General features: G+C 48.4%; 1 protein-coding gene and 1 long non-coding RNA gene across 2 annotated transcripts in view; one reads left to right on the top strand and one right to left on the bottom strand.

Moving 5' to 3' along the window:
- LOC140428454 (uncharacterized) overlaps positions 1-13,757 on the top strand; it is a 126,183-nt gene that overhangs the window by 71,731 nt on the left and 40,695 nt on the right. The window lies entirely within an intron of this gene.
- The window catches only part of LOC140428453 (protein-tyrosine kinase 6-like), a 59,091-nt gene that overhangs the window by 36,046 nt on the left and 9,288 nt on the right, over positions 1-13,757 (bottom strand). Inside the window, exon 2 of the mRNA XM_072514931.1 lies at positions 2,657-2,778. Within this exon, the coding sequence (XP_072371032.1) occupies positions 2,657-2,778 (122 nt within the window). The remainder of the gene's footprint in view (positions 1-2,656; positions 2,779-13,757) is intronic.

The following is a 13,757-nucleotide window of genomic DNA, read 5'->3' on the forward strand; positions in this document are numbered from 1 at the left end:
AGCGCATGAGTATGGGCAACAGGGTTGAAGATAATGGAGAGGTTGAAGAGGTTCAGAGATATTATGGTTCCATTGCAGTCACACAGGATACTGGTAACTTTGAAGAAGTCAGCAACAATCTTTGAGCAGTTGAAAAGATTTGGATGGGAAATGGTGCGAAAGGTTTGGACAGAGAAAAAGAAAAGTTTTTAATGGGTATGCAACTACTTCTCATTCTCAGTGACTGGCTGGGAGTTTAAAGTCACGTCGCAGAGGATGCAGCGAGATGCAACATGGCGTTTAAATCTCTATTCAGTTCAGCGGGACCATAATATCCCACCGAGTGGAAGGGGCTGTAAAATCCTGGCTTTCATCTTTTATTTTTTTCAAGCTTTCAGCTCACATCTTCTGGTCTCCGAATCATTAGAGACTGCATGGCCGACTGAGGATTCATGTCAGGACCCTGTGAAGACCTAATGCGCAGACCGAAGTGGGAATTGCCTGAAAAATTTAAACTTCCGATGGACAATTCCATGGGACCTTCAATGAAGGTCTCAGACTCTGAGTTAGAATCGGAGATTTGGGACAGATCTGCAGGACATGCCTGGATGACTACTCAGGAAATGTTCGACAAACGAAAAACTGGTCTATGTACCTGGGTAACTCCACAACTAACACACCACCCCCAATTATCCCACCCAATTACCCTTGCAACCTGACCCAGCAACCCTCCAAACAGACCTGCCAAACTTGCTAGCCTCCCCCACGACCCCACTACCCCTCCCCCACCAGTCCTGAGTAGCCCCCCCCAACGTGCCCACACCACCTCCCCGACTGGACCTGTCCACCATCATCCAGAGCCGGTGCAGACTCAGGGGGCCGAATGGCCTCCTTCTGCACTGTAAATTCAATGATAATCTATGATTAATCTAGGACAAAGGTTCGGCACAACATTGTGGGCCGAAGGGCCTGTTCTGTGCTGTATTTTCTATGTTCTATGTATATGTTCTATCCCTCCAAGCTCTCCCAACCCACCACCCTCCTCCACCAGTACTGCCTACCCCCAGACTTAATGTAACTAACCCACTCACTAGACTGCCACCGACCAATTTGACTACCCCCTTACCTCCGACCCAAATTGACTACCCCTCACCCACCTATCCACCTGACTCATCGACCCACACATCTACATACCCACTCACCCACTTCTCCATCTATCTACTTACCCAACTATCCGCTCAACCAACTACCCACATAACTACCCACTTACCCACCTAGCCATTAACCCACCTATCAACCTTCCTACTTACCCACCTCCCATCTCCCCATTCACCCACCTTCCCACTCACCTACCCCATCACCAACTTATCTCCCTACTCAACCATTAACTAACCCACACTGGACATTTAAACTTACCTTACCAGACAGAATACGGCAGCTGGTGCAATAAAATGGGGGTGGGGGGGGGGGTGTGGAAGAGAGAAATACATAGCATTAGGTGGGGAGAATCTTCACCCACCTCACCAATGCAGGCAGCACTCTGCCACTGCTCAAATGATTCCGGCCATTAATTCTATCCTTTTTTAAAGTAAACTGTTCCCTTTCCACTCCCTCACATAAAAAACATAAGGAATAGCAGTAGGCTATTTGGCCCTTCTTTAGTGAGGTTGATTGAGGGATACATATTGGCCAGGAATATTGGGAAAACTACCCCATTTTTCTTTGAAATATTGCCAAGGGATCTTTCACATGTGCCTGTGGAAACAGATGGGATCTTCGTTTTAATGCCTCATTTGAAAGGCGGCAAAAAGTGCAGCTTTTCTCTCAGCCCTGCACTTGAGTGTCAGCCCAGACTTCTGTGTTCCAGGCACGACTGACACAAAGAGGCCCTTGTGATTTTGAGGCTCTGATCTGACTTACATTCATGAGGGCAGTGCGTGAATTTCAAACAGGCAACTCAACATGGCTGGCCAGATCCATCACAGGAAAACAAGCCGGAGCTTCTGTCAGGTAGCAAGACACAGGGGTGTTGGGGAAGGTCATGAAAGTGGAAGGAGTGGGATCTGGGATAGCAGTGGTCCAGATTATTTGTGGCATGGGTGTTTGAGAATGTGTCTACATGAACCACACAGCAAGTACAATGGAACCTCAGGAGCCACATATTAACATAAAAGTGCATGTCTCAAGTTGCTCACATGAACGGATCTTGGTTTTCTGCCTTATGATTTCCTCATCAATGGTGCAAACAGCCCTTCACATAACCAGCCAGTTAGAAATATAAGGACAAATAGGATTGAATTCACTGGGCTTGGACAGCTCGAATCGGCCGTGGGAGCAACATATGTCCCTGCGTTATAGGCCAGACTCACTGCATAATGCTTTACAAAAATAAAACAATTTGGTCCTGGTTTTAAATCGAGGTAGGAAATGAAGATGTTGATTGTAGAAGGTTCCCGGGCAGGAAATCTGATTCAGTTTTAACCACAAACGGACTGGATATGCGGTTTTGACTGTCCTGTTGCAAATGATCAGCAGCGGTTGTGAAACCCAAACCATTTCCCCACAACAAAGCTCAAAATAATCCACGCAGCAGTTCCTAAATTTCTCACCATAACTAATAAAATATCTAATGCATGGGTTGGTGGAAAATGATGCTTACTATGTGTGAAGTGCTTACCGGATAATGCATATCCATTTTCGTGATTTTCACTTTCACGGATGAGGAAAGACCCGGTCACAGTTTGGGTGGATAGAAGAGTAACTTTTGCTTCAGATCGACTTAATTTTCCAGCATACCAGCTACAAAAGATAAGCAAATAAAGACCAGTGGAGGGACAAAACGCATCAGATTGCAGATAACTGACAGCATGTATACAATTTACTAATAAGCACTCGAGTGAGCAAGGCTCCTCATCAGGAGTGTAAATTCATCACATTGACACTGGTTGGAAAATAACCATGCGATGGTGGTAATTTCCCAATCAATGTTAAGTCTAGAATGAAATTGTTTCCACCTTGGGTGGCATGGTGGTTAGCACTGCTGCCTCACAGGGCATGGGACCAGGGTTCAATTCTGGCCTTGGGCGACTGTTGCAGAATTTGCACTTTCTCCCCGTGTCTGCGTGGTACCTTGCATTTTACTCAGACTATTGGGGAAATATTTATTTTATTAGCATTGGTTTAATGCAAGATAACTTGAGCATGCTAAACATGATGCCATTGACTTGCGATAATAAATGCCTGCACCGTGCTCTTTGTAATGCTGGGATTTTCAAGTTAGTCATTTCTCAGGTCAAACTTTGAATTTCCAGTGAAGTGAGGCTCAGAACTGATATATTTTAAATCATTCTTACACAATTCAACCTATTTTTCGCTATGTGTGTGATGTTACATAGGCTGGTGTTAATAGGATGTATATGCTTAGACTGAAACCAAAATTATGAACATTAATCTGTACCATTAAAAATATTCCTGTTAGATCAGACCTTTCAATCAGATACCCCCTTAGAATCCCCAAGAAAATAAGAAATCCCTGACAACTAAGAAATAGGAACTGGAGTAGGTCATGTGGCCTTTTTGACCGGCTCTTCAAATTGCTTGTTGGACCAGCATTTAACTTTCCACAATTCATGTACAAGGACCCCAATGCCCTTCAGAGTGCAGACATTTCCCAATCTCTCGCCAACCAAAAAATATTCCTTTTTTCTCCCCCAATCAAAGTGGATAACTCCACACTTCACCACACTACATTTAATTTGCTATGTTGTTTCCTGTGGCAACGAATTCCATAGGGCGGCAACTCTCTCGGCAACAAATTTCTCCTAATTTTTGTCCTAAGTGGTCTACCCCGTATCCTCAGTCTGTGACCTCTGGTTCTAGACACACCCTCCATTGGGAACATCCTTCCTGCATCTCCGTCCTGTTAAAATTTTGTAGGTTTCCAGGAGATCCCCTGTCATTCTTCTGAACTCCAGCAAATACAATCCTAACCGATTCAATCTCCCCTCAAACGTCAGTCCTGCCATCCCAGGAATCAGTCTGGCAAATCTTCGCTGCACTCCCTCTAGAGAAAGAACCCCCTTTCTCAGATAATGAGACCAAAACTGCACACAATATTTCAAGTGTGGCCTCACCAAGGCCCTGTATAATTGCAGGAAGACATCCCTGCTCCTGTATTCAAATCCTCTTGCTGTGAAGCCAACGTACCTTTTGCCTTCTTTACCGCCTGCTGTACCTGCATGCTTACCTTCAGTGACTGGTGTACGAGGACACATTCACCTCTCCTAATTGATGGCCATTCAGATAATAGCCTGCCTTCTGTATTTTTGCTACCAAAGTGGATAACCTCACATTTCTTCAAATTATACTGCATCTGCCATTCATTTGCCCACTCACTCAACTTGTCCAGATCACACTGAAGGATCTCTGCATGCTCCACACAGCTCACTCACCCTCCTAACCAACTTTGTGGCATCTCCAAATTTGGAGATATTACATTTTGTTCCCACATCTAAATCATTAATATATATACTGTGAATAGCTGGGGTCCTAGCACCGAACCCTGCAGTACCACACTAGTCACTATCTGACAATTTGAAAAAGATCCGTCAATTCCGACTCTTTGCTTCCTGTCTGCCAACCCGTTTTCTATCCATCTCAATACACTACCCCTAATCCCATGCGCTTTAATTTTACACACTAATCTCTTCCGCAGGGCTTTGTCAAAAGCCTTCTGAAAGGCTCCCCCTCGTCAACTCTGCTAGTTACATCTTCGAAGAATTTCAGTAGATTTGTCAAGCATGATTTCCCCTTCATGAATCCATGCTGACTCTCCAATCCTGCCACTATTTCCGAAGTGCTCTGCTATAAAATCTTGGATGATAGCAGAAATCGCGTTTGGCGACGGCCGGAGAATCCAAATTGCCGACAGAGTTGTGGGGCATGCCACTTTCACGATGCTCCGCACCCCCCCCCCCCAAGCGGCATAATCGGAGAGTACGGCGCGCCACGTATCCATGGTCCCTGGCCATTGCCGGAGGATCACCTCCAAATGCTCCGCCCCCGACCGTCCGAGTTCCCGACGGCGTGGGTCTCTCATGGTCTGACCCGTCAGGATCTCAGCATGGCGGCTGCGGACTCAGTCCAGCACTGCCACAGTCGGGGGAGGGCCGATCCGGGGCACGTGAGCCGGCCAAAGACGGGGATTATTTCGCGGGCCGGATCCGCGAGCGGCATTCGCCATGAAGCACGGCACGGCCGCTGCAAGCCGCCGCGGTGTGCAGGCACGGCCACGTATCCGGCAATTCTCCAAGCCATATCGACAGTTAAAGCTCGGCGCTCTACGCTGCCTTCCTGCTAGCCCCCAGTAAAACCGGGAATCGGTGCCCGTTTTGCACCAGTTTTCCTCCAGCGTTCCCACACCGGCATGGGGACAGTCTACAAATCGAAGAATCCAGCCCACTGTCTTTTAGTGGGGTGGGAAGATGAAGCCTGACATGGGTTCAAAGTATATGGGGGCAACAGGAAACTTTGCCCTGGAAATCTCACAAAATAGTCCCTAAAAACTCACTGACCAGGGCGAAAATTCAAGAAAGGTCACCTCCATGCATTTTGATTGGAGGAGCAGCAAATGCAGACAGAATCTGTGAGGAGCTGCTCCTCCAATCATCGATTCTGGGCGGGATTCCCCAGTTTCTGAGACTAAAGTGTTGACGCCAACGGAGAATCTGTGGACGTTTATGACAGAAAGACCAGCGCGGCACCTGGAGCGATTCAGCTACCGTTAAGGGGCTCGCACCGGCACCACCTGGAACACAATCGATTCCAATGGGAAACGGTGCCGGATTCGCCGCGTCCGTGATTGACACTCAAAGGCTGACAAGCTGCAGCTGCATATAACAATTCTCCCCCCACACACACCATCTCAGCCAACAAGATGGCAGTAAGGAGAGCGGTACCAAGGTTTGCGGACGCAGAGCTGAAGACCCTCTTGGACGCTGTGGAGGAGAGGCGGTTGACCCTGTACCCCGGCCCAGGAAGGAGACTGCCAGTTGCCGCCGTTCATCGTGCCTGGGCGCAGGTCGTAGAGGTGGTTAGTGCCGTGGGCAACGTCGCCCGGACCGGCCAACAGTGCCGGAAGAAACTGCACGACTTCCTCACGGTGGCCAGAGTAAGTAGGCAGCATTGTGCCTCTGGCACTAAACCCACCCCTCCCCACACACCCGTAACCCCCCTCCCCCACGGACCTGGACAAACTCCCACCAAGCCCCACATGCCAGCACCCACTGTCTTGCAGGCCTGCTGGGGATGGGGCGGTTCCATCTGGTGTCCCTCACCCCCAGCCAGTGCCACAGCCGGAGCCCCCCCCTTGAGCCGAGCAGTGATGGGAGCGTGATGTGGTGCAGTCACATGATGTGGTGCAGCCCCAGACGGAGATGGTCCACTCCCTGTGCTCCATGGCCACGAGCGTACAGACCTGGGTCGAGACCAGAGTGGGTTTCCAGGACTGGCTCAGGGGGTAGCTCCCCTTGCACACCTATCCCATGGAGTAGCCCGGGGGCCATTGGGCACCCCCAGGGAGGAGGAGGTGATGAGGCACGTGCCGGTGACCCCGCAGGGAAGGTGCCGGAACACCACAGCACCTCTGACTCCCCCACAGCACCTCGTACCCCTTCCTCTCCTGTCCCTGGTGGGCAGAACAGGGTGACACCACACCACTTGGGACACCCGAGGTGCAGCTGGGCCCATCCAGGCCCGGTCGCCCCAGAAGACAAGACGCCCCGAACCAGAAGCCAGGTTTCAGGGCAGGAATCACAGCAGGCCACCTCCACTCCTGATGTACTATCTGGGAAGCCACCTAGACGTAGCATTGGAGCCCGTAAGGCCAGAAAGGTAGACACCAGTTAAGTTGGCACGGATGCAGGGCACAGTTCAGTTATAGGGACTGGGGCACAAACCAGTATACTTGTTACCACTGTTACAACCTGCCTCGGTGCTCCGACTGATGGGTGTGCGGGATGGGCTGTTATAGGCTGGCCGGGTTGGGGGAAATGGGTGAACAGGTGGGGGGGGGGGGAGAAATGGTGCAGACCCTGTGGGTGGCCCGTGCTCCCTACTCTCCTCCCGACTGTTCCCACCACCACCAACCCAGGGATCCGATGGGACCGTGTGATGGAATGGAATGCCCAGCTTGAATGCTGGGATCACCCAGATGGACGGTGGGAAGTGCTGCCATGGGCAGGAGTCAGACATTGTCATACGATGCAGAATAGCAGAGCTCATCGCAGAGCGGGTTGCCATCATCCCCCATCCCATGAACCAGACCGGTGTTAATGCCAACCCAGGGCCCACACCCCGTAGTGCGGCAGGGATGTGGGGGTGGGGGTGGGGTGCGGTGTCAGTGCCCCTGGCCAGTCCCCCCACTCTACTCCATGAACCTGGAGGCGATCAGAGCATCCAGTGCACGTTGGCCCTGGCGCATACATCATGCGGCCTCCGTGCCTGCCTGAGCTCAATGTCCTGCCCGCCCTTACCATCCCTCACATCCTCCTAGTCAGACGAGGCCTGGCCTTCATCCTCTTCCTCCAACACATCGCTCCTCCGCTGTGTGATGATGTGGAGGACGCCGCAGGCCGCCACAATTCGTGCGACCCTCTTAGCATCATACTGCAGGGCCCCTCCAGAGCGGCCCAGGAACCTGAACCGCATCTTCAGGATGGCGAAGCACCGCTCGAACACACCACTGATCGCTGAATGGGCGTCGTTGTAGCAGGTCTCCGCATCAGTCTGTGGTCTTTGTACAGGTGTCATCAGCCATGACCGCAGCGGATAGCCCCAGTCACCCAGGAGCAAGCCCCTCAGCCAGGGGTGTCTCGAACATGTCAGGAATTGTTGAGTGTGCCAGGATGAAGGATGTGCACACACTCTCCGGGTACTGGGCACAGGTGTGTATGATGCGCAACTAGTGGTCACACACCAGTTGCACATTCATCAAGTGGAACCCCTTTCGGTTTGTGTACGGTGGCCTGTTATTCACAGGTGCTCGTAGGGGGACCACCCCCTGGACCCAGGGCACCCCGCCGATGATTGCGAACCCCGCTGCCCGGGCATCCTGGTGGTTTCGGTCCACATTGAAGTAGATGTACTGATCCGCCTGGTCATATAGGGCCTCCATGACGTTGCTACTTCACTAGTCGCAAATAATGTGTCTAGACTTTCCTGGTCCTCTTCACGTGGCTCATCATCTGATTCTTCATCGGTGTCTCTGCTGTAACCTACAGTGGTTAGACGTTTCCAGTCTTCTTCTGCCGGCTCATCAAATAAACATGATAGACATTCCCAGTCTTCTTCTGCTTCTATCGACGTATCTATTGCATATACTCTCTGGACCACATCTAATGCTGTACAAGCTTGCACATCTACTACCGATATATGCTCATCGTTGACCACCTCGTCTAGAGGCATTTCCATTTCTCCATGTCTTACCAACAGATGACATGTACCCTCCGTGACGACCGTGTTCCCATTGTAGTCCACCAGTCAACACCGAGACTTCACTATGGTTGGCATTCTATATGCTTGCAGAAAAGATTTCCACAAAATTATATTCGCGTAGGCACCTGTATCTATCCTAAATGGTGTTACTATGTCATTCAGATCGAGATCTACAGTCCATTTTTTTACTTGCCTCTTAATTGGAAAAAATGAATTGGGTACTCTAAATTTTTTTAAAAAAAATATTCGGTTGTTGCCTGCCCACTAGCCTTGCAATTATTTATCGCCTCTTGCAACGATATTCTAAGCATTGTTTCACACAGACGCTCATTTTGTATTCCAAACACTACTTGATCTCGAATCATGGAGTTAGATGCGGAGGCAAAATTACATGACTGCGCTCTCAATTTTAACGCCGTAATGAAAGCATCTACTGACTCCCCACTATATTGCAGCCGTTTCCTGAACATATATCGTTCATACGTTTTGTTTACTTGCATTTTGCAGTGGGCATCAAACCTCTGCAGAACTATATTGTACTTCATTTTGTCCTCATCCGCATCGAATTCAAACGAGTTAAACAGCTTTAGAGCTTGCGTTCCAGCCAGTTTTAAGAGGAGCGCTATTTTTCTTGAATCTGAAGCATTTTCGAGCGCTAATGCAGAGAGAAAAATTTCAAACTGCTGTTTGAAGGATGCCCAACTTTTACACAGTTTCCCATCTGTTCTGAGATGATCTGATTTCTGCAGACTCTCCATCATGCTTCACAGATGTTCTTTTAGACATAAAGGCTTGAATGCTTCATTCAATCTTTTTTCATTTACGGTGTCGTCGCTAACCTACCTATTTCTAGTTTTTAGGGACAAACTCCTGGTACCATGTGTTATTCTCTGCCTTGCTCTATCAGAATGGCTTTGGTGTGTAGTGTTGATCAGAGAACAGCGAGTCTTGTAAACCAACAAAACTATTTAATGAAACAGTACTAACTGGATTCAACACTTATCCCTAAGAAAAAAGTTGATTCATCACACATAAACTATACTCATCTACTTCTAACTCACCAACAGGTTAAACTACTCTCTTGCTCTCTCACTATCTTCAGTCTTCCTAGCCAGCTCCTGCTCCAACCACCTACTCCAACCTTCTGTCCCACAAGGCTCAGCATCATCCCTTATATACTTTTAGGATTAGCTTCCTCGAGTGGCTGTCTGTATACATTTCATTAACCCTTACATTACCTTCATGTATGATAATACGACAGTTAGTTACAATGGATCCAAAGAGACTCGAGTGTTCAGCTGCATAGATCCTTAAAATGCCACAAACAATTGCAGAAAATAATCAAAAAGGCTAATGAAATGCTTGCCTTTATATCTAGAGGATTGGAGTATAAAGACATGGGGGTTATGCTGCAACAATACAAAACACTGGTTAGACCCCACTTGGGAGTACTGTGAGCAGTTCTGGAAACCATACTTTAGGAAGGATATTTTGGCCTTGGAGAGAGTGCAATGTAGGTTTACAAAAATGATACCTGGACTACAGGGGTTAAGTTACGAGGAGAGATTACACAAATTAGGCCTGTTTTTGCTAGAAAGGGGTGATCTGATCCAAGTATTCAAGATATTAACAGGGAAAGACAGGGTAGATCTATTTCCACTGGTTGGAGATTCTAAAACTAGGGGGCATAGTCTAGAAAATAGGGTTAGACCATTCAGGAGAGATGTTAGGAAGAACTTCTTCACTCAGAGAGTGGTAAAGGTTTGGAACTCTCTCCCACAAACAGCAGTTAAAGCTAAATCAATTGTTAATTTTAAATCTGAGATAGGTAGATTTTTGTTAAGCAAAGATATCAAGGGATATGGGCCAAAGGCAAGTCTATGGGTTGAGGACACAGATCAGCCATAATCTCATTTAAAAGCAGGACAGGCTTGAGGGGCTGAATGGCTTACTCATGTTCCTCTGTTCCAAAACCAAAAAGTAGCCCTTGAGAAAATATCAAGAGCCCTAGAAAAAAAATTTGACCCCTGGCCAGCTTGATATCCAGTAACTCCTGCTGCGAGTTCATGGGAGCTAAATTCAACAGCCCCTTGAAAATAGGAACATTGCCTCTGGTGCAGGCAGCACACCAAAGTTTGTGGGAAACATGCAAGGCTTACGCTAGGGGGTTAGTTATTTGGTACACAGCCAACAAAGGGTGTAGAATGTTGGAACATCAGCATCGGCTGGAAGTAGAAAGGTATTACGGTAGGAACCCTAATTGTCTGTTGCCGAGGGAGATTTACGCAGTTTGGGTGGGGCTTGATTCCTAGCGGACTCAGTGGGCTGAAATGAGTTTAAAGTTTGCAAAACAAAAATTGTATGAGTTCGGGAACAAGCTGAATTAATAGTTGCCTTTCTGGACTAGGAAGAGGTACACTTCTCGGGCTATCCCCTCAGTGCTAGATTCTAAAGGAAATAGATTGATTAAAACAGAGGATATTGACAAGGCATTAGGAGTTTTTCTGCTGAGTTATAGAGTCATGCAGTCAGAGAGGTCTAAAGACAGAAAAGACCCTTTGGCCCATCCCACCTGCGCGGGACAAAAACAACCACCTATCGTAATCCCATTCTCCAGCACTTGGCCCATATCCTTGTATTCTTTGGAATTGCAAGTGTACCTCTATATATTTCTTAGATGTTATGAGGGTCTCTAACGCCACCACCCTTTCAGGCAGTGTCCCATAGACTCCACTCTGGGTGAAAGTTCCTCACATCCCTTCTAAACCTCCTCCTGCTCCTTACCTTAAATCTGTATCCCCTGGTCATTATACAAGGCAGGCTAGTCTGGGGCTGTAGTGACACTTCAATAAGTGCTTCTTTCCTTCCCTTAAGCTCCCCACAGTCTCAGAGACTCAACAGTTGGTCTTAAATGCTCCTATCTCTACAAGGCCAAGGCAGCGCTCTTTTGGAGCCAAACTCTGGATGACTTTCAAAAGGCAAAGAACATTATTTTACGACACCAAAGGAGGCGAATGACTTTGTCACGGAACATGGGTTTTTTAAGAGGGGGATAATGGTGGGAAATTCTTTGGACTGGATTGATTCTCCATTTCTGTGGTAAGTGCCGGCACCAATGGAGAGTCCGTGGTGCTCCACGACGGGGAAATCAGCACGAATCCCTCACCGATTCCGGTGAGGGGCTAGCACAGGCGCAGCTTGGAGCACCCGCGGATCGCGTGGAGAATCGCTGGGTCCCAAGCCGCGCATGCGCCGGGCTGACAAGCTGCAGCCGCGCACGCCTACGCCCCCACCGGTTGTGCCGGGAAACATGATGCCGGCCATGCACCCGGCCACCTCGGCCCCACAGCCCACCCCTACCACTCCCCCCAGAAGTGCCCCGACCAACGGCACGGATCCCTGCTGAGTGGCGATACTGGACACTGTTCGCTGCCGGCGCGCCAGGTTCCTGACCGCTGGGACCACACTTAGCCCGTGCCATCGGAAACTCAGCCCATTGGGATGGAGCATCACAGGTGGGCCTGCTGATGGCTCGCCAACGTCGTTGCGACTGCACGCAGCGTGCATCCTGATGACGCCGATTTGGAGGGGGTGGAGCATTGCCAACCGGCTTCAAACTGGCACTTCCCCGATTCCGGCATCGGAAGCCATTCTGCCCTGATCGCTGATCCTAATTTCGGCGTCGAGCTACGGAGAATCCCGCCCTTGATTTTGGCTCGATCTGTACATACACGTTTTGTCAGTGTTACGTTGTTTTTGCGCATATTGGTCTTGCTTTTGTTTTAGTTGATATGGGGATGGTTCCGAGTTTTGGGTTTCTTTCTCCTGCTGGAACGATGGGCTGGAGTGGTTCAGGTATGTTGGGGGGCCTTGGTAGGAGCTTTTTGAAGAATGAAGGTGGGAGAAACAGGGGGGGGGGGGAGGGGTGATTTGGGTGGGGTCCTTTGTGTAGATCTCCAGGTGGGAGTTGCTGTGCTAGCAGTAGATGCTAGTTAACAGAAGCAGTGTCGGGGAGGGGCCTGCGATGGGTAGCCAGAGTGGGAGGGAAAGCAGTTAGGTAGTAGGAGAAGGGGGGAAGGGGAAAGAGAGGGATGTGCCGGTGGAGGCTCTTTCTGTCTCTATTTGAGGATCTGTTTGTCGCCAGTGGGTAGGGTGGGGATGTTGGAGTAGTTTAGGGGGAAAAAAGGGGAAAATGACAAACTGTTTGAAACTTGATATTTGTTTGTGCTTTGTTTGCATCATTGATTAAGTGTGGAATAAAATAGAAGTTAAAAAATTAATTGGCCAGAATTCTTGCAACAATGTTTGAGGGTTACTGAATAATATTCTGGCCTTAGATTGGTTACTGATTTCCTTGGATGCAGAGAAAGTTTTTGATTGGGTGAAATGGAATTATTTGTTTTTGCAGAGATTTGGGTTGGGAAGGGAATAAGTTAAGTAGATACAGGTGCTGGATCAAAGTCCTCTGGCGGCAGAGCTTATGAATGGTTATAGATTTGAGAATTTTACCCTCCAGCGAAAGACTAGGCAGGGGTTTCCCTTATCCCCTTTATTGATAACATTAGCTATAGATTCCTCTGCAGAGGCAATTAGCCAGAACCGTTGATTTTTGGGCTACATAGTAGAAGGAAGCAGCATAGGATCACGTTTTATGGAGACGATGTGTTGCTGTTTGTACTCAAGCCGGACGTCTCGGTTCCTGCTATTATCAATTTAATAATAATAATCTTTATTATTGTCACAAGTAGGCTCACATTAACACTGCAATAAAGTTACTGTGAAAAGCCCCTATTTGCCACAATCCGGCGTCTGTTCGGGCACACAGAGGGAGAAGTCAGAATGTCCAATTCACCTAACAGCACGTCTTACAAAATCAATTTTATAAAGTCTAAGGCTATGCCAGTGAGTGGGCTGAGGGGGAAACCACCCCCCTTTGCTAATTTTCCATTTAGTGATCCCTTTGGGATTTACTTATCGGAGTGTTGTAATTATCACCTTCTTCAAACAACTGTAAGGTGTTAGTTTCCACCAGTTGATTGGGTCTATGAGGTTGTACCTGACCCACTGGTTCTCCCGCTGATATTTTGACTGGGTAGGATCGCATTGATAAAGATGACTGTGTTACTTAGGTTGCTGTAACCCTTAAAAAGGAGATTGGTTTGTTTATATGGAGAAAATAAAACCTCACTTGAAGTTGACTAAGTTGGAGCTCTCAGGTTCCAAGTGAGGTATCGGGGTGTCGGACATTAAAATATACCAATTGGCTTCTCATTTTAGGTTTATAA

This window comes from Scyliorhinus torazame, chromosome 8, assembly GCF_047496885.1.
Source record: "Scyliorhinus torazame isolate Kashiwa2021f chromosome 8, sScyTor2.1, whole genome shotgun sequence".
Lineage (NCBI taxonomy): Eukaryota > Metazoa > Chordata > Chondrichthyes > Carcharhiniformes > Scyliorhinidae > Scyliorhinus > Scyliorhinus torazame.